Genomic DNA, 26369 nt, shown 5'->3' with positions numbered 1-26369 from the left:
ACAAAGGGGAGTGGATTTGGCAAACATCTGCACATAAAATAATCCTTCATAAGAATAACATAGTGCATTTAAATGATTCAGCAATGCTTTCTACTGTAAGATATACACTTGTGTAATTCAAATATGCGAAGCCACTTTTATTGTAGTTCAGGCTCTTTCCTTTTAAATTACACGATGAAGTACTCTTTAGTATTGGGCCTAATAAGTAGTTAATCTCTCAATGTACCAGCAAAAATAAACTATCCATGCAGCACTTGGCTTTTAACTCATCATAAGAGAAAAGTTAAGGTCAGCAGTTAACGTAACCAAATGAAGCTGTGTTCTTCACACTGTGTAAGTTTTGACTGGCTTGTACAAAGGATGGAGGAGTCCGTGGCTCTCCCTGACGGTCTCCCAATATTCTTGAGGTGGCTGAAGGAAACAGGACCTGCAGCATATTCGACCACAGCTTGACTCGGAATCGGAAGGAGAGGGATTTTTGTCAGACAGAGGAGAAAAATCAAAGTCAGCTACCTGAAAAGCAACATCAAAGAGGAGGAGGTCACTTCCAAAGTTAGGGCTACTCTAGCAAGTGAAAAATCAGAAATGGAACCAGAGTCAGTTTCTCTCTTAACAGGCCTATTATTTATATTGTGGTATTGTCCAAAATGTTAGTTGCTTTCTAAATATCTAGGAAGATCTGGTCTCTGACTCTAGTAGCGTGCATATTAATTATAGACATGACACAAGGGAAAACTCCACTAGGTGAAGAAAATAGGAGGATGGGTGGATGAAGGTTACAAAATACGCTCATATGATTACTTAGTACCATTCTACCTAATACCCTGTCCTATCTCACTATCCAACCTCCTTTCCCACTACCACACCTTCCTTCTTTCCATACACGCATGGTTACCCAGGATATGTCCTTCTGTGAACACTCCCCCCGCACCTCCACCGGGCAATCAGTCCCCTCCCTCAGAACAAGAAAATATTGGAGAATATTAATGGAAATTCAATTTTAAATTGATTTCCCACTAGAATTTGCACTGCAGCCTGAATCAATGAGTTACTTTCATCCAATAAGGACACAGAGCCATGCCACATGATTTAAATGACCGCTTACACAGCTCAAATTTCTAATAGTGAATTCCTGCAACAAACTGCTGTGGAATGAACTACAGACCGAGAATAATTTGGTGAAACTATTCAGTGAATAATTTCAAATATATCTGAGAAAATCACCCTCTGTTTGTGGGCAATCTGCAAACAGGAAAAAAAGAAACACAACAAAAAAAGGGGTGGGGTAGAAATTCATCCAGTGACTTGTTCTGAATTATTTGTCCAGTGCAAAGCAACGCTACCCCTGTACCTCCACAAGATCCTTCTGCTGTGAGCTGCTTCGGAAGGTCGTGTATATAACAAATCCCAGCATCACTGAAATCAGAGCAATACATGGCAGGGCAAAGAAAGCCGGGTGAATACCTGGGGAAAGAAGGAATGTGTCCGGTATAATATAATGCACTGAGATCGGGCCATTCTAGGTGAAGAAACTTTAAGACTGGGTAGAATGAAAGAGTAACGTGCACTTGAGCACAGGTTATTCTCCCCAAAACACTATTTTAAAAAAAAGCAAATTGCCCAGCTGTATTTGAATAATTGTGGTGTATGCTAGATTGTTTTCAATTCTTTTAAACCAGCCTTCACTTTGCCAAATATACTTCCTCTTCCTCCCTCCTCAATCATGTAGCATTTTAAGCATACTTTGTGACTACACCGGGGATACAAAGGATCCTTGAAGCTGCTCTAAAGTAGGTACCTGAGGATTTCCCAGGCTACTCTCTGAACCTGCCCCAAGTTATGCCAAGAGTTGAATCAGTCCTTTGCCGACCCTAAGAGTGCAGAAGCAGGAGACAGAAAAGTTGAAATAAAGTCCCCTGGGTCTCTCCTCACCTCCAGGTGTGCAAAACATTGGGCCCAGAGAAATGGAGGAAAAGAGAATACACAGGATAATCAGAAAATCCAAATGCTAAGGCAGGGAGAGATTCCACCCAGCAAGACTGCTTTGTAAATCTATTCTACCTATTCTGTCTCCTAAGCAGATGATATCAGAACAAACCTCACACATGGCTGGTAAATCTTAACGCAGTTACCTGGATTCTGAACTGGCCATGGTATTCAGCACCTTTAACCTCTAGGCCACTGGTTCAAATCCAGCCTAAATTTTGTAGCAACCAAAAGTAATTCCCATCTGCTGGCTGTCCAGCAGGTTCAGTGAAATGAGGTATTGGTCTCAGTCACAGGTCTATTCGACAGGTGCTCGCATCATTACAGCTGACACTTTTGCTGGCTAGCTCAGGCCAATGACTGAGGACCAGAATGGGGCCAGCCCTTATGAGAGAAGAGGGTGGTGGCGTGGGAGGTTGTAAAGGTCCTTTCCTTTTCCCCTAGTATGGTCTGCACAAAGGCCAGGTGCATAGACAGCTCCTGAGTGTTTGTGTGCATGCTCTTGAGGTGGGCAGGAAAGAGGTGTGATCAGGGCCCCCTTCATAAGCTTGGGGGCTGGGGGGGATGGGTTGGCTTTACAGCCCCCAGTGTAAGCCAGTGTCTTAAAGGCCATGGAAATTGAACTGCCCTCTTACCCCTTCTCCTGAGAATTTTTAGGCATTCTCTCACCATTGCTCCAGCAAGCTGCCCTGGCCATCTCTTCCCCACCTGGCACTGACCATTTGCTCAGTACTGGCCCCTTACAGATCTCTGAAAACTGGTTTCAGTTCTGGTTGCCCTGTCTCAAAAAGTGTATAACAGAGACTGATGGGGTGGGGGGTTGGGGGGGCAGAAACTGGCAACAAGAATAATTACAGACCTGGAAAGACTTCCCTATAAAGAAGGAGACTGAAAAGACTGGGACTGCTTATTTTAAGGAGGAGGTTAATACGAGGGAACGTGAGAATTTATATGTCCTGTTTAGCCTCTCACAATGCATGAGCTAGAGGCCACGTGTGAAATTTAAAGGCAGCACATTTAAAACTGATAAAAATACATTTTGTACACAAGTCAGTCATCCTATGGAGCTCACAAGGTACCACTGAGACTTAGTAGGATTTTAAAAAGGAGTAGAACATCAGTTATATGAGAGAGGAAATTTAAACAAAACAAAACAAAAAAAGGAGAGCATATAACCTTCATGCTTCAGGACATAAGCCAACTTCTAGCTGATCTGGGTTAGGAAGAAACCATCTCTGGGCTAGTTATTCCATAACTGTCCACTAAAAAACTTTTTGCACTGTCCTCTGAAGCTTTTGGTAGTGGCTACTGTCAAAGGCACATCTAGTCATCTGAGCCAACATGGCAGTTCCTCTGTATCTCGAGTCTCACCTGTTGGCCACACTTTAATTTCATGGTACGTCTGCAACATGTTCACACCATTCTCCACTCTCACGCTGAGACAGTATTGTCCTGCATTACGAAAGGTATGGCTCAAATTGTAGGAGGAGCCATTAATCACCACTAGATGGCACTTTCCCCCTTCCAGTGGAATACATTCAGCCTTTATGAGCCAGCATAAGGTGAGTGGAGGGCTGAAATGAAAAGGAAAAAATTCAGCAGAGGCTTGTAAAAAATTATTTGAAATAGGAATGCATGAATCACATAGATTAAATAGCACAGGAACTTTGAAAACATTGACGGTTGGTGTAAGTAGTAATACTGCACCGAACTAATGCTAGAACTAAGGCTAGGTCTACACTACAGCGGGGGTCCGACCTAAGATACGCAACTTCAGCTACGTGAATACCGTAGCTGAAGTTGCGTATTTTAGGTCGATTTACCTGGCTGTGAGGACGGGGGAAAGTCGACTGCTGCCGCGCTGCCGTCGACTCTGCTGCCGCCTCTTGCCGCGGTGGATTTCCGGAGTCGACGGCAGAGCGATCAAGGATCGATTTTATCGCGTCTTCACTAGACGCGATAAGTCGATCCCAGAAAACCGATTGCCTGCCGCCGGACCCTCCGGTAAGTGTAGACAAGCCCTAAGTAACTGTACACACATTTATCTATTGAACACTTCTTCATAACTTACATAGCCATGGATATTTGATATAGACCTGACAGCCAAATGCCTGAGAGGCTAGTGGAGCAGACAGCTTTGTGTACAGAATGTGAATGACAGTTTCTGATTGCCTAGGCAAGAACAGCAGTACACACATGGATTGTGTCACAACTTAGGACTTACAATTATAATGGCTCAGCCTACCTTTTGTTGGGAATAATGGACCAAAGTCTCAGCGGGCATAAATCAGTGTTGTTCCCTTGGCTTCAGTGGAACTATACTGATTTACACCATTTGAAAATGTCCTAATACTTGCGATGACTTTTCCCCAGTTATGTTAGTACATTAACGAATCCTCATTTCTGCAATAGCATGGATTATTCTTATGCCAAAACATTGCTGCGGCGGGGGGTGGGGGTGGTCAGGGGTTGATGGAATAATTTTCAGTGTATGGGTTTTTGGCAAACATTTGTCTTTTGTGTTGTGGGACTGATCACCTAAATCATGTGGTATTGTTTTTGTGATGCTGGTAGACCAGGTGCCAGCTTTTGCCAAGTCTGTAGGCGTCAGCTGAGCACTGACAGATTCAGAGCTGCAGACCAGATGTAGCTCGCCTGGATGTTAGTGTTGTTTAAGTTAGGTGTTAGACTTGTAAGGATGGGTTTAGTGTTTAAACGCTATAAAATGCTTGTAAATTGCTGCATGCATTAATGCTACTTGTAGTATCTGAATCCCATGCTATACAGGTAAATTATAAGTTTTGCTTTATAACTGTAAAAATGCCTACTCTGAACTTGTAAACTCAGGCAGGAGGAGCGATTCCCCCCGCTCATGAAGGAGAACTATCAAGACTAAGGCTGTGTCTACACTGCCACTTTCAGCGCTAAAACTTTAGTCGTTCAGGGCTGTGAAAAAACACCCCCTTGAGCGACAAAAGTTTTAGCGCTGAAACGCACCAGTGTAGATAGCGCTTTATTGCTGGAAGTTGCACTCCTGGTGATTAAACTTAACCACCGATTGTTTTGAGTGGTAAAAAGCAGAGATCGCCAAGGTCAACCTGGTTTAGCCCTAAAAGACATTCAGTGGACAGATTACTACATCTCTGTCACCTTTGGAAACCACAGAGTGTAACTCATTTGTGCCTATATTTTGCCTGCTTTAACCTGTAAATAACTCTCTCATTTCTTTTCCTTACTTAATAAATCCTTAGTTAGTTTACTATAGGATTGGCTACAAATGTTGTCTTTGGTGTGAGATCTGAGGTAGAAATTGACCTGGGGTAAGTGGTCTCTTGGGACTGGAAGCAACCTGAATATTTTGTGATCTTTGGTGTAAGTGACCATTTATCACTAAGTCCAGCTTGCCTGGGTGGCAAGATAGACTGGAGTGTCCAAGGGGCCTGCCTGTGTCTTCATGGTAAGACTGGTATGGTGCTTCAGGAGTTCACATTTGTTACTAGATTGGTGAAATCTAATTATAGAACATACCACAAGTTTGGGGTGTCTGCCCTGCTTTTTGACAGTCTGTCCTGGGGTTGGCACTCATGATTGTGAATCATTCCACACAGAGTGACAGTTTTTGCTTGGTTGATTGTAAATTTTGAGACAGGATAATAAGTAAACTTCTGTTACTATTTTTTTGGATGAATAATCATTTGGGCTAAAATTTGTGAATTCACAAATGTTTTCCTGAATACCGGGCAGCTGTCTGAATGGACATGAATAATATGATACCATTATTAATAGAAAACTAAACTTTGATTCCTTTATTTCTTTATGAAAATTTGTTATGATCAGGTTGCTTTGTTTGTTTGTGTTTGTTTGTAAGTCAGTTCCATTTACCAGTATGAAATGCTGTAAACATCTAAGAAATATATTTTAAAAATTGAAAACCACCAGGACTCCTAAAGTATTTGGTGTTGGCCACATTCAGAGATGGGATACCGGACTAGAGTGACCTTGGGTGTGATCCCGTCTGGAAATTCCTATGTTCCTAACTTTTAGTCATAATTCAACCCTAGCACTGACGTCGGAGAATGGAATTCATATGTAAACATTCTGCACACAAACAGAAGTGGATGTCTATTATCATTTTCATCAGTTTCACGGTATGCTACATAACCAGCCTTTCCTTGAGCATCTTCATTATCACATTCCACAGCCAAGACTGAAAAGGAATCCCCTCTAGATACTGGAGGGGAAAAACTTGTTCCACAGCCTGAAGATATACCTCAGGGTCCAATCCTGCATTCCTTCTTATCCAAAACACCCATTCATTTTGGAAGCTTTGGGTCTTTTGGCCTGTATGGTTTTATCAGAGCTTACAAACTAAGCAGGACCCAGGAAGCACTCTGATAGGAAACCTTCAAAGGAAACCCAAGATGCTGCAAGAAGTGGTGTTGGCAATGCATAATAGGTGCATGTCTCCTTGAACAATCTCCAGGGGTACTGCCTTTTGAATTAAATGCGAAACTGAGGTCCTAACCGCCTGTGGTGATTAACAATCTCATGTGGTTTTTAACAAAAGTAAGGGTATTAATCGTAGAGCCCTGGCCAAATTGCATCTTGCCGGATTACATTCTGCATACCTAGATGCTCCTGAAGTTTTATCTAGACAGAAACTGTCTTCATGTTATATAGGAAGTGAAAATTGTTACTGTCTCCAGATAAAACTGCAGGAGCAGCTAGGAATATAGAATGTAATCAGGTTCCAATCCTTTGTGCACCAATCCTTTGAGGTGCTGAGTGCCCTCAACCACCACTGACTTGCACGGGATGCTTAGCATCTCATGGGATTAGGTCCTTAAATACCTGCTTTATTCCACCCCACATGTAGCTGGATTTCAGTGGCAAGTGAAAGAATCCTCACAAGGGTATATATGGTTTATAAAGTGCTTTAGGAACAGTTGGCATGAAAGGTGCTGAAAAGGTAAAATGATATTATAAAAAAGTGTCTCTCTATTTTTCATCCCTTCCTCAACTAGGGCAAGCAGAAATGGACTTTATTCCCAGAGGTCAGAAAACGTTATTTTTCTTGTTCCTTGGACAATGAGAGAGGTCAATGTCTGTGATTCTGTGACACACCCAGGATTTTCATGTATGTTCTCTGCTCATAAAAAGCCTATAAAAGAGCAACAGATGAGCTTAACACAACTATTTGGATTAAAGACTTGGCAAAAGGTAAATAAAGCTTGTAAATCACAGCATCATCTTAACGCAATGTCAGAAAGCTCTTTATTTGCTAGAAATACATCAAGGTACACCACCATTTGCACAATGTTTTGGCCATATAGCTTTTTGCTGTTTTGCTTGTGCTCTTTATTTACATTTTTCAGACCTTTGCTCTACATGTTTCTGCAGAGGCTCATCTGCTGCTCTCTGGCCTTTGATTCTGGTGATAAACTTATCCTTTCTTGATCCTTTTTATCAGCATCCCATTCCTCCAACCCTGCAGCACATTCATTGCTGAGCGAAGAAGTCAGTTTATGCTTGGCTCACTTTGAGTTCTGCTTCTGTCATAAAAATCCCATCCCTCAGGCCAGATTTTAATTAGACCAGTTTATTTATCATTCAGTGCTGCTTTGTATCACCAATATTCTTTTTAATATGTTGGTGCTATTTCTTTCACTAGAGTTTAGGGTGTGGTTGGGTTGTTCATTCTAAAACCCTGTTTCAGGGGTCTAAAATTCACCTGCCAAACATTTTTTACAATTTATGTTAATTTGCATGCAATCTAGGCCCTGCGCCTGCAAATGTGTAAGCTCATGAGAAGTCTAGCTTGGTTCAACAGAGGATGACTTCTGTCTAGGCGAATTACTAGCAATGTCCTGGTGTCACAAAGTTTGGGCACCTGGCAGGAGCCTTATGTACACCTGTACACATGCGATTGTCCTCCAGGGATAGCTTAGTGGTTTGAGCATTGGCCTGCTAAACCCAGGGTTGTGAGTTCAATCCTTGAGGGGATGATTTAGGGCAAAAATCTGTCTGGGGATTGATCCTGCTTTTCAGTAGGGGGTTGGACTAGATGACCTCCTGAGGTCCCTTCCAACCCTGATATTCTATGATTTGCAATGCACCCAGCAAGACTGTATCAACCCAGCCAGCTCTCAAAGGCAGGCCTGGCAAGCCTCACTCACTTGGAGGAAGACTCATTGCTGTGGGATAAATTTTAAGCCAGAGTTTGTTCAGTATCTCTCTCTGCTGATGAAGGATTCTGTTAAGTTTTCCAACAAGACATGGCAAAACTCCTTCCCTATCTGAAAAGATTTCCTTCACTCAGACTGTCACACAGCTTGACAGAGCGTCTGCAAAGCTAAACTTGGGTGTGCCGCTCTCGTGTTCTTACACTTGAACCTTTAGTCCCAATGCACCACTAAATGCACCAAAGTGGTGCATTGGGAAGAGGGCCGAGACCAACCTCTGCACTGTAAGCTTTCTCTCCTCCCCAGAACCAGCTGTCTTTGGCTAACTTCTTCACTATTATCCAGTTCTTTCACTTCATTCCTCCCTTTCTGGGTCTACTGCCGCTCAGACTCTTCTTGCATGGTTCACCTTGTAGCTGCTGTTACCTGGCTGAAACAGCACCCTAAACTTACTACTCCTTAGTGTCAGCCCTTGTGTGCCTACTGCTTAGTGTGCCCTACATGCGGCGTGCAGGTTTCTTTAGTGATAGGGATCAACGAGGAAGAAAAGTCCAGAGCACAGTTTAAAAAGCCCCTTATTTTCCTTCCTTTTTACTGCTCTCTGTTTCTCTTCTCACTGTCCTCTTTGATTTTCATTAACATTTGTGTTGTGTTTAAAGTACTTGGGGATCCTTGGAGAGAAGTGCAGTTTATTAATAGTCTACATTTCTGCAACCTATTGCAGTACGAGAGATTTTTAGAGTCATGAACAAGTAATGTGCAGTAATATCTTGTTCACAGAAAATAAATCTTTCTAGGGATCAGTTCTGTAGCATGCAATGGGTTACACACTGGGGAAATCAGGAGAAAAAAACAATTTTTTTATAGCAAAGGATATTTGTGTGTTACTTACCTGCCATTGATATGTAGAGATAAACTTAAGTTTTCCATTACACGAGTCTCTCTGGAGCCTATGACATTTATACTTTTAACAGCATCTGGAAAGAACAGTGTGACACAGTCATGAAACTGTGGCTTTAAAAACAAAAACAATTTCTTGTTTTACAGTGAAAGTTTAATTTTTATGCACTTTTCTATCCTGGCTTATTTTAGTCACATCAGTGATATTTATTTATTATTATTTGTTTTTGCTAATAAATAGAATAGCTTCAGATCAACTAGTATGTTTTGTCAGTTATCTTTAAAAATTACAATCGATTATTTTTAGGCTTGGAAAGATTAGATTTTTAATCGGTAAATGTTGATTTCACCATATACACACAAACCGACAAAAGAAAATTTCCATCAATGATAATTAAAATTCACAGATAGGCAAAGTAAGAAAAGTGCTGCCTGAGAAATTATTAGAGTTTGATTTAGGATATTTACTTTGTATATTTTGACAATGTGATGTTGACAATTTGTGTTTTAACCATTACAAGCATTACCTTTTTGAATCTCAACATCTATTGTCATTAAATAAGTATGGTCTGACCCCACCATTGTCTGTACCTCCTCCCAGTAATTTCCTGCATCTGTAAAAATGTAAATCTTTGAAAATCTAAAAAAATGCTTAACAATAAACGTTAATATTATCTGCTGAAATTATCAAAAAATAAAAATTGAATTCTGCCAAGCCTAATTTCATGCGTTTAGGAATTGCCCTTTGCTATGGCCTCTGGGTGCCAAAGCAAACATGAATTAGCCTTATGCAGAGCTAAACAATATAATTAATGTAAATAGAGCCATTACACAATTTTTAAAATAATGATTAAAAATTCAAAATATTTTTGTAGGGTTTAAATTTTGCATTTTGATTTTTTTTTTTACAAAGAATGTATTTGACAATTTTCATTTACAAAAAACAAGGTTTTTGATACATGGAAATATTAGGTTTTTGATACATGGAAAGTTTTTTTTACTGAATGTTTGTTTTTGAAAAGGGATATTTTGATGATAATAAAACTGGAAAAGCTCTGTTGTTAAACCATAGGTCTGATACAATACTTTATTAAAGATCTCCATATTCTGTTTAATTATCATGCTCAACTTATGGTCTAGATTAGAAATTACATTATACTACAGCTTGTGCAACAATGCAGGAAGTTCTGTTTTGCGCATCCAACACCATTTATAATTACCCAGCAACTCCAATTCGGTGGTGAAATCTCCCGTTTTCTGCACAATCTTTCTTTCATGTGTGGCACTCTCAATTTGCTCCCATTCAGCTACAACTTTAAGATGTACCTTGCAATTCCCCACCGTAGAATAATTATAGTAGACAAAGGGTTCTTCAGTTACCAGCTGAGTTCTATGGGTAGCATGAAAAGATTTAGAATCAGCATCACCTCTGTTCAGAAACTGCTTGCATTGAATGTTTTAGATACATGAAGGTCTGAGTCTTCTTTGTTACACCAATGTAAATCAGGACTAATTCCCGAGAAGTTCATGGAGTTATACTGATGTCAAACTGGTGAAAGTGAGATCAGAATTAGGCCCACCAGTATGCTTTTCTTACTTTGGTTAAGTCTTTCAAGGAAAACAATGACACAATCATCCCTAAATATCATTCATGGGTCAGAATTAGAACAGGTGGTAATGATCTAATATTTCTTTTATTACAGTCAGTAAAGCAGGAGTGCCACAGGCAAACTAAATTCTTTAGTAAAATAATATGGGCCACTATTTAAAAAAAATCAAACCTGAAATGTATACACACAAACATTCATGCCAGAAGTGCTTATACACTCATCCAATCAGAGAATAGAAACAGTACTATGTGACTATCTAAGGTATTTATAGATGGCCAGTCATTGTAATATCGAGACACTGTTCAATAGCAACCAAGGAAAAGAATACAATCAATTCTTCAAATTTATTTAAAAATACACTTGAGAAAATTGCAATCTGCTCATGGAGATTCTGTAAGCAGAAAAACATGCTCAAGTCATTAAATATATTATTTACTGTGAATTATTTGTTCAGCTCTATGTATTTGCACTAGCATACCCTCTCTAACTAAACATGGACTTTAACCTAAAAACCTGGATCTCAACACCCCTGCATTTTGGGGAAGCTCAGCACACATCAGCATCTAAGTAGCATAATGAAACTTGGAGACAGACCCTAGGCCAAAGCTTACATTTTTAACTGTTTGTGAGCTCCTAGACTAGCTGAACATTGTGAGTGTAGGACTGTGTTACACATCCTTACCAGAAGCATCCGGAGCCTTTCCATAAATAAACAAACAACTGGACATACCCATCTCCAAAATCCCAGTTGTAGATGAATGATGCCGACTTGAAGTAATTACTCGGATCATGACGAAAGAAAGAAATCAGGGTCAGAGTGTCTGTGGCAGAACTAGAACCTTGTTCGACAAATGTTCTGTTGTCTTCTATTTGTGCAATGGTAAGATTCCCTACTATAAACTCTGCAGAAGAAGATGATAAAGGAAGAATAATGAGACTATATTTCACTTTCATAGCATTACCTACAAATCTCAAAGCCCCATTTAAACATTAATTCTTTTAATCTCTCCACATCCCTGTGAGGGTGGGTAAGCATTTTTATATCTATTTCACAGATTGGTAAATTTAGGTAGAGAGATTAAATGATTTACACAAGGTCACACAGCCTGCAATAGAATCCAAGGGGGGAAATCTTGGCCCCATATAAGTCCAGAAAAGTTTTGTCATTAACTTCAATGGGACAATGATTCCACTCCAGGAGTCCTGACTCCCTGTCCCTTGATCTAACCAATACACACTCTCTCTAAAACAAAGTACACCTCTACCTCGATATAACACTGTCCTCGGGAGCCAAAAAAATCTTACCGCATTATAGGTGAAACTGCGTTATATCGAACTTGCTTTGATCCGCTGGAGTGTGCAGCCCCACCCCCCCAGAGCACTGCTTTACCGCGTTATATCCGAATTCGTGTTATATCGGGTCGCGTTATATCGGGGTAGAGGTGTATAGGAAAGGAATTTTTTTACTATTGTGAATGACTGACATGCTATACACAATCCTATAATGATTTAAAATACAGTTATACAATGTGAAGCAATTCCGTGCAAACAGCATAGTGAAGTTCGAAATTTCATGTCTTTCAGTGATGATATCCTCATATTTGCTTGGTTTATAGCAGGGGTTGGCAACCTGCGGCACGCGTGCCAAAGGCAGCACACGGGCTGATTTTTAGTGGCACGCTGCTGCCAGCCGGGGTCCTGGCCGCCGGCCCCACTCAGCCCGCTGCCGGCCAGGGTTCCGTCCATCCAGGCCGGCAGCGGGCTGAACGGGGCCGGCGGCCGGGACCCCAGACCGGCAGCAGGATGACCGACTCAGCCTGCTGCCAGTCTGGGGTCCTGGCTGCCAGCCCCTGGCCAGCCGGTGTCCCGGCCGCCGGCCCCGTTCAGCCTGCTGCCGGCCTGGCACGTGAAACCTTTTATTGGCACGCGAAACCTTAAATTAATGAAGACTTGGCATACCACTTCTCAAAGGTTGCCGACCCGGTTTATAGGCTGAAAGATAGTCTAGGGATGTGTATACTGCATTAAAAAACCTGCAGCTGGCCTGTGCAAGCTAACTCAGGCTGATAGGTCTCGGGTTTGCGAAGCTGTTTAATTTCAGTGTAGACATTCGGGCTTGGACTGCAGCCCGAGCTCTGGGACCCTCCTAGGGTTGCCAATTTTGGTTGGATGTATTCCTGGAGATTTCATCACATGGCATAATCTTTAATTAAAGATTAATCTTTAATTCCTGGAGACTCCAGGCCAATCCTGGAGGGTTGGCAACCGTACTCCCACCTCACAGGGTCCTAGAGCTTGGGCTCCAGCCCGAGCCCACATGTCTACACTGCCATTAAGCAGCCTGTGACCCTGAGTCAGGTGGCACGGGCCAGCCCCGGGTTTTTAACTGCAGTGTAGACGTATCCATAATGGCCAGCATTGTGAATGCAACCTGTGATATAAGAAATTGGGCTGGGATCTCTCTAGATCGTCCATGATCATGATGATCAGATTCCAAGGGATAAGCTCATTATAGATAACTAGACAGGTTAGACAGATCACCTGTAACATAGATTCTGCTATCCAGTGGCAGATTAGCCATTGGGCCAATTGGGTCGTGTCCAGGGGCCCCGGCCAATTGGGGCGCTCCTAGGCTCCACACGCCTGGTGCTCTGAGCGGGGTTGGGGCGTGGGGGCTTGCCCCGCTCACTCCACCCACCCGGCACTCCTGCCGGGGAATGGGGTTGGGGCCCCCACTTGCTCTGACCCAGGGCCCCACAACCCCTAATCCGCCTCTGCTGCTATCTTGTTAACAAATCTCTCGCTCGGCAAACGAAGCTAGAATGAAACTCATGCTTCCAGACTGGGACTGACTCTGCAGAACTAACCGGAGACAAAACTAAACAGACTTATTTTTTATATTGGAGCTTTTCTTTGGGCCCTGCAAAGCCAGTGCTTGGGGGCCTGCTTGCTTGGGGAAACTAGGAAGGTAAAGGCGGATCTTAGCTTTCATAGGTTAAAAAGTTTCTCTTCCTTTTCCTTGTGAAGATAGCCTTGAAAACATAAGCCAATGGAAACTGAGCACCGAGATTGAAAGGAATAAGCAGATCTGCCTCTTACTGCCAAAGCAGAGCCTGAGAGGATTGAAAGATCCTGTGCGCACACTCAAACTCATTGTGTAAGATGGCTTGGTTAAGTTTGAGGTGTTTCTCAAAGAATGATCTCACTAACCCGCCCCCAAATATGCAGCTGTTCCCTGTGGCTAGTACTCTGATCCTGATGGACAAGAATCGGTTATGTTTAGGGATGATGGAGAAAATCCTTTCACAGGCCCACCCAACAATCCTGAGGATGGGTCCACTGGACAGTAAAATCAGATCATGTGACTCTAAATAGCCACATGATCAGATCTGTTGAGTGTGTAAGCTCTTTGGGGCAGGGACTGTCGTCTGTTCTCTTTGTACAATGCCTCACATAATGGTCCATGACTGGGCTCTTAGATGCTACGATAATACAAATAATAATAACAGAGGTGCTATTTTACATAGTCCCACTTGTGACAGTAGCCATGCCTTGAACTGTGCTCCAGCTACAGTTATTCAAAATACTTTTACACAAAGTATAATAGCTCTACCATGCCGATGGCCTCATGGTATTCCTACTTCAGTCATGTCTTGTGCACAATTCGGATGTGACTGATAAAGGGGAAACTTGTAGATTGCGGCTGCTGGAGGTCAACTCAAGTTTGGAACTAGATATGCTGAGCCAGTGTAACAGCAACAATCTGCATCTTCAGGAATCTAGATTTCACAGAACAAAAAGGGCCTGATCCATACCAGGCTCGCTCTAGCTTTTGTGAGGTACAACTAGCAGAAACGTGAAGTAAAACTGCTCAAACATCAGGTTTCTAGCATGGTTTCCTTGAGCAGTGGGCACAGGGATTTTTTTTTTGCAAGTGAGCATGTTATTGATTTTCTGTCTTAGGTAGTCTACAGCATGGTCTGGTGACCACAGTTCATGGAAAAAAATATCTCTGTCCACCTGTCAAATAAACTGTTCTAGAACCCTGCTAGTAGAAGCCATGTTAAACATGGTTGTAGCTAGCACCGTTCTGAATCCCAGAATACGCAGCGCCTATCTGAGTGGAATGTGTGAAGACTTGAACGAGCTGTTCAAAGATATTTTACCTGTAACATGAAGCATTGTGAAGCTTTTGGCGATGGGCTGACATAACCAACAGTGTGTCTCAGTTGCCCAGACAGAAATGGGAAAGTCTCCAGCAAATTCACCAGTCACGGTAATCATAGAGTTAAATCGCTGCTCTGATTTCTCAATCAAAATCAGAGGGGTGAAAATCCAGTTAAAATGATAGGACTTTAGGTCACTAATGAATGCAACATCATCATTCTTCATACTCAAGCTGGCATGAATTGTAGCTTGAGCTCCCGTTGTGATGGGACCATTGTTGTTGATTTGCAGAACATACTGCACTGTAAAATCAGAAAACAAAAGTCATTGTGTTTATATATATTCTCCCTGTGATCAAACATGTGAAAAAAGTATTAACATGCTGTAATTATGTGGTTTTAGCGCCCGATGGCACTAAACACAGTCAAGCCTCTGAATAGGCACTGCACCTTCGTATTTAAAAATATATGTATAAACATTACTCTCCTCTCTAGCTCCATGACTAGTTATATGTTATTTAGAATTAAAATAATTCACAATGAAAAACACACATTTCCATAGGAATGGGTCCTGGAAATGTTAAAAAATAGAGAGGGGCCCAAACCAAATTGCTAGATCAGAATACCCACAAAACTTTGGGGAAGTTTAGATCCAGATTTAGACCTTGCAGTTGGTTAAATAAAAGTGTATACGCAGAGAAGGAGCAGAACATATCTGTGAAGTAATAAACCCTCCCCAGCTTTGTTTGACTTCTGAAATGTTACAAGCTAAAACAAATCCTTCCTGATAAGGGTCTGTTCCAAGATGTGCAAACTCCTTCCATTTTAGCATTATTTTTCTCTTTCTATGTCACCATGTACAAGCCTGAACACACTTTTTTCACCAACTTTGTATGGTGGGGAAAAAAAAACCTTTGTGTAGTTAAGAGAAAGATTCTGTGCAGAGGAAAATGCAGGCTTCAGAGATCACCTGGGCCAAGCTCCGTTAAAGTAGTTTATAATTTTAAAGTATAGGGGCAAATTCAGTGCTGGTGGAAGCAGGCACAAACTTGGGCCAGATTTTTAAAGGTACTTGGGCACCTAAAAATGCAGTTAGGTGCCTAGCAGGAGTAAGTGCCTAGGTGGCTGACTCCCATTGAAATCAATTGGAATTAGGCATCTAGGTGATTAGGAAAATTCCACTAGTTGCCTAAGTACCTCTGTACGTGCATTAAAATTGTTGGTGTTTCAGCCTCTTATCACCAGGGCAGAATTTGTCTTATGGAAATGGGTGTGATGATTTGGTCTTGGGAAGTCATTACAGAGCCAGTCTCTGCATTTGAAACAAGACCAGTTTTACTTTAAGCCTACAAAAATAACAGGCATTATTCCATTGTGGCTTTTTCAACGCAAGCCAGAAACTGAAGCACGCACGTTATATGGACATGCCAACTCTTGCGAGTTTATTGTGAGGGATGCGATCGCTAAGTAAAATGAAGCCTCGCTCATGATCTTGTGATAGAACTCTCAAATCTCAGGATTGTTTTTCTACCCTGGCTGGGTGGGGCTCTTACTGTCAGCCCCGGGCGGCTGGGGCGCCCGTTGACAGCCCTGGGCAGCTGTTCCCCTGGCAGCCTGGGAAGTGGGAGAGGGGACCCTACTGCAGCCCCCCAAGGCCTGGGATGGGTGAAGAGGAGCAGAGGTGAGACTAGGAAGGCTGAACTATGGCCAGAGGGCAGCAGGAGGGCTGACATGAGGAGGTGAGGGCTGATAGGGTGGAGGTCTGTATTGACGGTGGGTTCTGAGCAGATGGGGTGAGTGCTGGGAGGCTGAACTGAGGGTGTTGGGGGTCAATGGGGAAGGGGGGCTGAACTGATGGGGTGGTGATAATGGGGACTGGGGAAGTGAACTGAGGGGGACTGAATTGGTGGGGTTGGGTGGGGAGAGAACTGATTGAGGACTGGGGGGCAGGATTAAGTGCTGGGCAGGTGATGGGGGTGAGAGCTCTTGCAATTGGGGCCAAAATCAGCTTATCTGGCACAGGTGGGAGAGTGGGAAATTGTCAAATGCACATGCCCTGGGGATGGGCAGGGGGAGTTCAAAAATCAAGAGACTGACCAAAACAACACAATAAAATCTTCTTTAAAATGTCACAATTTTGGGGGCCAATCTTATGATTTTTGAGGGTCCAACTCATGATTTTTGATCTCTTGAAGTTGGCAATACTGTACAAGTTAATATCATAGAACTTCACCCAGGGAATCCCTTTCCCCAACTGTATTCACTCTTCCTGCTAGTGTTGGATCAGGCTTTTGTAGCCACAACTCCATTTCCTCCAATCACCCCCTGCTTCATTTAAAAAAAAATGAAATAAAAAGACCACAACTTCAATGCAAAGAATACATTTTGTGTGAGCAGATCTGATGCTGTTCTGCAGAACTCATCTTTATAAATAGAGTCACTGCTAGCTACACCCTTCACTTAATCAATGTTCCACGAGCACAGTTTTGGCCTGAAGATGTGTCCCCAAAACCAGGTACGTGTTACAGGTTTAATCCCCTTATTTCCTTATTAAACCCAAGAAAAATACAAGTTTTTCCTTTAGCCTCCATTACTAACCTTTCCTCTCTCTACTTCTCCCAGCCTGGGGAAGAACCAGTCTAGGGCCCTAATTTAAAAGGAAACATCCACAGCCTAAATTGCATATGCTAGTGAAGGTTGGCCCTGTATTCACGGGCAATGAGAAAGGGGGGGAAAAAACTCCAAGCCCTTGCGGAATGTCTGGGAGTAGAAAGAAACGTGGTGGTGCAAAACTGGAAAAACTCAACTCCTTCCTGATGCAGGTGACCTTTTAAAAACCTAGATGGAGAGAGATATCTCCTATTTCTCTATGCAAATTAGACTTAGCTCACTGTCCATTTTGCTGAAGCACAAATGGAGGAAAATAGCAGAAATCAGTGGAGGATATCAAAAAGAAACTGGGGAGGGGTCTTATTGAAGTATGATAACTGAGAGAGAGGGGGGTCAAGTGACTAGCTCAAGGTCACACAATGCATAAGTGGCAGAGTGGAGTATTTAACCCAGCTCTCCTGACTCACTTCTCCTCATACCATTTGATGTAAGATGCAACACAGCTATGCTATGAAGGAGCAAAGGGAGAGGCGGGCTGTCTTAATCATTTGTGACTCACTGGGTGCAATAGCAGTGAGGGAGCAGAGATGTTTTACTGCATCCCAATTAGGAAGGAAATCTAGAAGGGGGCTGACAGACTCATTCTTGTCCTCCCAGATTTGCCAAGCCTCACCATGAAGAGCTGAATGAGGTTTATGGACTAAAAAGGGCAGAAGTAGCTGCCCCTCCATTTTGTTCTGTAAGAGAAGTTGCTCATTATTGCCAGCTCCCTACTGGGAAGGTGTCCCTTGGGGGTGCAACTCCCTTCACACCTGCTCCAGCTATTCAAGCAGGATGAATGAATACACAATCCACTGCAGAACAGGAGAACAAAAAGTCATCCTTATAAATAACCAGTGTTCAAGCTCGGAGGTTTAACCACATCTCCTTCAGTTTCAGAGTAGGGTTTTATCACTCTTCAGGGAAACAGAAACCTAGCACTGCAGAAATTAGCAATGGGAAAAAGATCTCTCATCTAATCTGTTCCCCTGCAAATGCAGGACTGTTTCCGTATGTAGGATAAATATGATACTGCAAACCTTGCTGCAAATGCAGATAGAGCATTTATTTTCATGCAAACGCTAGAAATGCTCAGTCGCTTCTGAGCTTGCCTGGAAATAAATGCTCATTCTGTGTTTACAGCAGCATAAGATTGCTTTTCAGGACTGCTTCTAATGACCCCTGGCTCATTAGCCCTGTATTGAGAAAGGAGCAGATCTACCTTACCTGCTGCTGACTTGAAATGGAAAAGGAACAGCACCATGCAAGTCACTTGGAGGATGCGCGGGGTGAAAAATACCAGGGCCATTTGTAGTCAGTGTGCCAAGAGAAAGCTGCTGCTGTCTGTTCAGCTCCGATAGCCAGACTTCATCTTCCAAATGGGCTCGAATTTGTCTTTATGCTGGGGAGGAGATGGGGAGCAAGCAGCCACTGCTGCTGTCCCCTAGAGGCAATGTGGGGTACTGCGCTGTCTGGTTTTTTGTTTTGTTTTTTATTTTCTCTGTACATTGTTTAGCCGACAAATCCTGGCTACCTAACCAATTTAGAAAAATTCTTATTAGGTTTTGTTACAGGCATATTCGACACCTGTATAAACCAATGGATTAGAAAAATGAGGCAGAGAAAATCCCTATCTGGGGTGCTAATGAAAAGCTCCTAGAGAGGTAAGAATTTTGAAAATAAAAATCAGTTTTCTGGTAATAGAATAAATGTATTTTGGTATATTTGGTGATGTGCATCTTGCAGAATTTTGCATAAAACACTGTATAAAAATCTACAATAGACTGACCTGTCCAGGGCTTAATATCCGATTAGAAAACAGGTGAAGTACTCTGCCTATCTCCTGTATCATATTCCTGATGGTAGAGAAAAAAATGCCACCTTAAAAAATCTTCCCAAAACAGATGAGTGATGAATTTTTATGTGTCATAGAGCTAATAATACAATACAAAGCAATAACATTTTAGGCCCCAATCCTGCAAGCCTATAACTCTTTGCGTGTAAGTAGGTTTATTGAATGGACTGGGACTACTCCCATGTATAGTTACAAACACATAAGTGTTTGCAGGATAGGACCTTATTTTGTATTAGCTCTTTCATACAAACTGGATGACACTAGGGTTTTGGAGAATCATGGCAGCCTGGGTAAGAGGAGTTACTTTTAATAAAAAATATTTTATTGTAAAATAGTCCAAAGCATAGAATGAGAGATGAGCTCAGTACAAAATATATCCTGTTTATTATTAACTGATTGTTTCTTGCAGTACAGCTTGTTAACTTGGATGACACTTCTATGGTTTGTCATGCAAATAAAGTTTCTGAATGTGACTACTATCTGGGGAATCGTCTCCCGCAACCCACCTTCCAACATTTATACTCTATTCCCTTCTATTTTCTATTCTATACCTTGCTCATCACCATTGTAATCAAGGGGCTGGTCTATACTTACCGGGTAGTTAGACGGCTGGGGATCGAAGTTCCGGGTTCGATTTATCGCGTCTGGTCTGGACGCGATAAATCGAACCAGGAAGTGCTCGCCGTCAACTGCGGTACTCCAGCTCAACGAGAGGAGTACCGCGGAGTCGATGGGGAGCCTGCCTGCCGCGTGTGGACCGCGTCTGAACCGCGGTAAGTTTGAAGTAAGGTATGTCGAATTCAGCTACGTTATTCACGTAGCTGAATTTGCGTACCTTACTTCGACTTGGGGGGTAAGTGTAGACCAAGCCAAGGTTTCAGAGTAGCAGTCGTGTTAGTCTGTATCCGCAAAAAGAACAGGAGTATTTGTGACTAACAAATTTATTAGAGCATAAGCTTTCGTGGGCTACAGCCCACTTCTTCGGATGCATATAGAGTGAAACATATTGAGGATATATATATATATATATATAGATATATCTAGATATATCTAAGGTGCCACAAGTACTCCTGTTCTTTTTATTGTAATCAAGAGCCACTGAATCAAAAGCCACTGACTTTTCAAAAGAAACTATTGAGCAGAAACAAGTTTTGCCTCCTTAGCTAGGGTAGTTGCTGAAGTTTTTGCTTTCATTCAAATCCAGTTATTTGGTCCAGTCCAGTTCTATGGAAGAATATATACCTCAGCACTTTACACAAGGAGTGGGGTGGGATAAAAATCATTATACACATTATAGACCAACAGGGTTTCACAGTAGTTGAGTTTCTGCACGCCCTGTGTGCAGGCTTAATTCAGCAGCGAGCTGTCAACTTATCTTCCATCTCCTTTCGGCTCACGTTTTTAGTGGGGAAAACTTATTGTTTCCGATCCTTTGAAGCACCTTTCTTCTACATCCAGGTATTTAGAGCAGGGGCGAACAAAGCGCCTTTCGTTTTGAACCTCGCCTCTGTCTCGTTTCTGTCACACAGGCTTGAGTGCCGGTGTTTTCCAGCTGAAGCTGTCGCTTTAACAGCAGGGCGGCTCCTCGGCGGGAGGGGCGGCTCTGCCCAGGCGGTCACGGTGGGCCTGTTGCTGGGAACTGACAAGCGCCGCAGCTGCCGAGGGTAAATACCGGGGCATGTGGACTAGACACGCACAGGCCGGAGTTGGGGGGGGGGGGCTGCTGATGCTTTAACCCGCAGCGCGCTTGGGGCCTGGCGGGCACCGCGCCTGCATGGGGGGCCATCGGCTGCTCCGCGCCCCCGCCAGCGGGTGGCCGGAGGGATTTGGCTGGGCTGGAAGCGCTGCGCTTGGCTCTCGCCTGCCGCGCGGGGGTTAGGAGGCCGGTGTCGCGGCGCTTGGTGCCTGGCCGGGGGCACTGACGCTGCGGGGATGGGGAGCCCCGGGCCCCCAGGGTCTGCCTGACCCGGGCGGCCGGGCCGGGTGGGGGGGTGTTGGAGAGATGCGGGGCAGCGATGCGCAGGAGGAGGCGGGGAGCGAAGCCGTTCGCAAGCGGCGGCGGCCGGAACTGAACTTCGGCGGCTTCCGTCGTGCGCTGGGTGCCCATGCGCCGCGCCCGGCTGCGGGCTCAGGCTGGAGGCGACAAAGGAGGGACTCGCGCGAGCTGGGGGCCGGGGCGGGCAGGTAAAGCCAGGGGCGGGCCGCGGCGGCAGCCCGGGGACAGAGCAGACGCGGGGGAGGTATTGTCCGGCCGGGGACTAGGCCCGGGGGGGCGGGGTGCCGGGGTAGAGCCTGGGGCCGAGCAGTCGCGTCCCGCAGAGGCCCTGTCGTGGGGGCGGGGGTGGGGAGGCCCGGCAATGTGTGAGGGGGAAGGGATCTGGCGCTTGGGGGAGGGGAGACGAGACCCTGCTCTAATGGGGGCGGGCAGGGATCTGGCGGGGTGGGGGAGTGCCTGCCTTGCTGGGGGCAGGAATCTGTCAGTGGGGGGTTTGGAGGCCCTACCGGGGTGGGGGGCAGGGATCTGAGGGGAGGGGGGCAGTCCTAGCTCTGGTGGGGCTGAGGGATCTGAGGGTGGAGGGAGGGTCAGGAGCTCTGGCCTGAAGGGTTGGCGAGATGGCACAGATGTCAAGGGCTTTGACCTGAGAGGAAATGGGGGCTGGTAGAAGGAGCTGGATGCAATATCGCTTTTGTGCATGTTTTTAAAATCCGTAACAGGATTCACACAATTACAGGGTCAGAACATTGGCTGGAATGGGGTCAGCATAGATGGAGTCCAATCAAAGAGAAGGTGCCCCCCTCAGTCAGGAGAGAGCCACCGAGACAGAGAAGGTAAGGGTAGAGAGGAGCTGAGACTACTAGGTTGTATTTCCAGGGCTGTTATGAGCTGCCTTCCCGTTTGGGCAAATCACAGAACCTCTCTGTTCCTGGGGGCTTCCTTATCTTTAAAATGGGTAGACCAATTGTCAAAACTTTACAGGTGTTTTGTGACATTTAATCAATATTTGCAAAGAGATTAAGATGAAAGACGATGTAAAAGTGATGTAAAAGTGCAGTGTGTTTTTATTGAAACATAGATTGATCTGAAAGCTAAACCAAATTAAGAGGTCAGCTGTGACAGAAAGTTAGCATGGATTGTGAAATGAGGTCAGCAGTAAAACTGAGACAGACAATGAAAACTAAAACCAACTGAAACTCTACTGCTTTCAAGTTTTATTACATATTGGAAACTCAGATCTTGTTTGTGGAAAAGCTTGCTTCAGGTACCCTGAAACTTTGTTGAGAGGTACTTAAAAGGACATTATCAACTTGAAATCCAGTCAAGTTAAAGAATGCTGTTAAAAGAAGTTTGTGTTGTGCTCCCTCCTATGTTCCACTGTATTTTCCTAATCTTTTAAAACGTTTCTCTCCCCTATTGCCATTTGATAGACCCACAGAAACAAGAGAAAAAACGGACTATATACAATTCTGTAAAAGACCTAGTAACAATTTTCTCTGATTTTTTTTTCCAGTTAAATGTTATGAGTTGCAGTTGAAGGCTTAAATACATATAACAAATATGATTTTTAAATTGATGGTGCCCCTTTAAAATAATGTCATAGGAATAAATCTAGATGATGGTGTATCCACCAGTAAGTTGTCCTACTTACAATGTTTTGTTTTTGTTTTGTTTTTTGTAGGTGGACTGATATTTTTTTTTTTCTTTCTTTTCTTTCCAGTTTTTTAATAAACTCTAATCTGGTCCAAAAGAAAAATGGCCTTTGTTTCGACACAAGGGCCCACTGTGGTTGACCAAACCACTTTGATGAAGAAATACCTCCAGTTTGTGGCTGCTCTAACAGATGTTAATACACGTAAGTTTATTTTCTATTTATTAAGGAAATGTAATTCTTCGTTACTCATTTGCTTCAAGGAGTTCTGTAATAATTGTCTATTGAGTTGGTAAACTTGCATGGGGTTCGCTTTGCATTTCCTTTGATCCTTGATGTTTAAAGAAGCAAAATGATGAGCATTATTTACTTGAGCCTTAGAGAAGTGTGTGAGTATGAAGTGTGAGTATGAAATTGTGTGATTGTGAGAAATGTGTCCCTTTCAACTGGGCAATGATGGCTAAACTGATAAGATCTGATTGCTTCTTTCACCTGTGAATGTTTGATGGTATTTGTCAGGCTTTTTTCACATATTTAATTATTCACTTGACTTTGCGATTTTTTTTTTTTTTTCAGCCGATGAAACAAAATTGAAAATGATGCAAGAAGTCAGTGAGAATTTTGAGGTAATTACAAAATAAACTTATTCTTGAATGATTTAAATGCAATATTTCTTGTTCTTGGTGTGTATGCAATCTGGATTTCTGCTCTTGTTTTGTTTGTTAAATTCAAACATATACTAATTATTAAGTAAACAGCCATTACTCATTGGTTCTGTGTTTAAGTAAGAAAAGCCTTATTTCATTTTTAGAATGCATTACACGTCTCATTTCAAACTTATTAGCAGAGTTATTGGAGAACTATAGGCTGTGTCCTTACAGGATTTCTCTTTCTCAAATAAATAATTGTTTTAACAGAAAATCTTTGTTCAGTAAGTAAGTTTTGAATAAAGAAACTAATCAAAATGTATTTGAATTTTACCTCTCCAGTGTTTACTGCATAACCTGATAAATTTGTCTGTGGAATTGTTTCTCTAACTGAGTTCAGGTGTACATTTAGCTCTCTTGAAGTAGCGGGCTGCGTGTGGTGTGTGTTTTTGTATTGAGATATGCAGCAGTTGTAGAGGTGAGGGTGAGTTGTCAAGTGGGGATTCCTTCCTTGAGGACTGCAATGAAGTGGAGGTGACAGCACTGACCCTTTTCAATTCCCGGGGTCGGTTCAGCTGAGCAGGAGAAAATAGTTTATACATAGTATGTTCATCTGGGATGCATAAGAGGTACCATGTAGAAATACTAGCTGCTAGGTTTGCATTTCTTGCTCAAGAAATGACACCATTGTATTATATTACACTAAAATCTGAATGGAATCCCTTGTTCTTATGTGTTGGCTTTTATTTAGAAGTACTGAATTCTAGGTACATTAGCCAAATATAATTTAATCTGGGACATTTGGGCAAGAATATCCACATTAATGAAAAATGCCACATGCTGTTTAATGAACAGTGCTGAGGACCTCTGTTCTATGTCTTGCCCAAAGGTACATCCTGCAGGATGTACATCTCTGACCTTGCCATTGAATGAATTGCTGCTCCACTTCCTCTTGCCCCTGGGTTATCCATGGAGATTTCTCATCCAAGTACTGATGTGACCTAACGCTGCTTAACCTAGGGGCACGCAACTCAAGCTAATATAGCTCCACCATAGAGAAGCTAGTATTAATTACAAAAAAGCCAAATATTGAAAGCATTTAGGCCAGGGGTCAGCAACCTTTCAGAAGTGGTGTGCCAAGTCTTCATTTATTCACTCTAATTTCAAAAACCTGAAAAGCTCTGTTAATAAACCATATGACTGATACAATACTTTATTAAAGATCTCCATATTCTGTTTAATTATCATGCTCAACTTATGGTCTAGAACAGGGGTCGGCAACCTTTCAGAAGTGGTGTGCTGAGTCTTCATTTAGTCACTCTGATTTAAGGTTTCGCATGCCAGTAATAAATTTTAATGTTTTTAGAAGGTCTCTTTCTATAAGTCTATAATATATAACTAAACTATTGTTGTATGTAAAGTAGATAAGGTTTTTAAAATGTTTAAGAAGCTTCATTTAAAATTAAATTAAAATGCAGAGCCCCCCCGGATCAGTGGCCAGGACCCGGGCAGTGTGAGTGCCATTGAAAATCAGTTTGTGTGCTGCCTTTGGCACATGTGCCATAGGTTGCCTACCCCTGATTTAGGGAATACTTTTTTACCTGAATACATGTATTTGTTGCCTATGCAACTCTGACATCCGTGGCAATCTTTCCTCTCAGTCTCTTGCAAGTATGTGTCGGATGAATTTGGAGTGTCATTCTTCAAAAATTGCTGCAGAAAGGGAGACTGTTTTTCTCTTCTCCCTGTTCCAGAACTTCCTGGCTGCTGCAAAGTTGGGAGAGAGCTAAGAGGTCTTGAGTATATTCCCATCCTGTTTTTGAGCCTGTCTCTCCTGAGTTGCTCCAATGTCTGCTTCTGCTGCTGCTCATATCTTTTGTGCATTAGTGGGAGTCTGACAATGACTAGATTCTTGTGAGTTTTGCCCTAAAAGGCCCTGAAGAGCAATTCTGAAATTGACCAGAGTCCTGTTAATTTTCACTTTTATGCTTCTTAGCGAAGATACATGGGAAGAAGTCTTCATAAAGCAGGAGAGAGACCTGTGGATGTGTGGTAGCTTTTGCTTCTTGCACTGGTTGGTGAGGTCAGTGAGCATCATGGATTTCATGCCTGTCAGAAGTGTTGAAGGGTGTCTTCTCTTCTCTGATCCCTTCAGCATGTGAGGGGAGCAGGGTTAGCCTGCACTCTCCCAGTTCTTCTATAGGGCTGGGGAGTCAGAAACATCACCAGAAGGAGAGTTTGGTCAAAAAAGGGAGAGACCATAGGACTGAGGAGAAGAGGAGGCACCGGATGGGCAGCTTCTTTCTTGGTTTTGGAAGGTAGCAGGGACAGGCCTGCAGTTCCTGCTTCTGCTGCTGAGTCTTAGCTGATAAGCGCCCTTTTAATTTTAACAAGTTTTAAACTGTTTCTCTACGGTCCTCCTATTGTATCTACCTGCTGTCTTACACTTGCATTGTAAGCAGTTTGGGGCAGAGACTGTCTTTACACAATGCCTAGTATATTGGGATCTTCCTGGTTTATGACTAAACTGTACCGCAGATCAAATAATAAAATTGGCTGTATAACTTGTGTATGTAAAGGAGGAATGTGAATAAACAGCTGAAATATTTAACTATAATTCATAAAATACTGCATTCTTATTTATGTCTAACCTAAATATTTGTGTTAGAGACATTCTGGTGTACTTTCGAAGTTTACCTAATATTGTTTTGTTGAATATAGCTGAGA

The 26369-nt window shown here is 42.8% G+C and overlaps 2 protein-coding genes across 4 annotated transcripts in view; one reads left to right on the top strand and one right to left on the bottom strand.

The window, feature by feature from the left end:
- Positions 1 to 207: 207 nt before the first annotated feature.
- On the bottom strand, positions 208 to 18802 carry TMEM130 (transmembrane protein 130). Its single transcript, XM_024208472.2, has 8 exons — positions 18721 to 18802; positions 14845 to 15147; positions 11409 to 11580; positions 10289 to 10458; positions 9061 to 9145; positions 3358 to 3560; positions 1352 to 1464; positions 208 to 513 (listed from the first exon to the last, which is right to left on the bottom strand). Exons 1-8 carry the CDS (start codon positions 18800 to 18802, stop codon positions 325 to 327), a joined length of 1317 nt encoding a protein of 438 aa, XP_024064240.2. The 3' UTR covers positions 208 to 324.
- A 2676-nt stretch (positions 18803 to 21478) lies between these two features.
- Positions 21479 to 26369, top strand: part of TRRAP (transformation/transcription domain associated protein) — a 156547-nt gene continuing 151656 nt past the window's right edge. For all 3 annotated transcript variants that reach the window (XM_026650611.1, XM_026650609.1, XM_024208476.2), the window contains exons 1-4: positions 21479 to 21532; positions 22081 to 22177; positions 23065 to 23199; positions 23572 to 23621. In XM_026650611.1, coding sequence (XP_026506396.1) covers positions 23100 to 23199; positions 23572 to 23621 — 150 coding nt within the window. In that variant the 5' untranslated portion in view covers positions 21479 to 21532; positions 22081 to 22177; positions 23065 to 23099. The remainder of the gene's footprint in view (positions 21533 to 22080; positions 22178 to 23064; positions 23200 to 23571; positions 23622 to 26369) is intronic.

Source organism: Terrapene carolina, unplaced genomic scaffold, assembly GCF_002925995.2.
Source record: "Terrapene carolina triunguis isolate 2854851 unplaced genomic scaffold, T_m_triunguis-2.0 Scaffold93, whole genome shotgun sequence".
Classification (NCBI taxonomy): Eukaryota; Metazoa; Chordata; order Testudines; family Emydidae; genus Terrapene; species Terrapene triunguis.
Note: the sequence above shows the minus strand (reverse complement) of the source record. Positions and strands in the feature narration are given on the sequence as shown.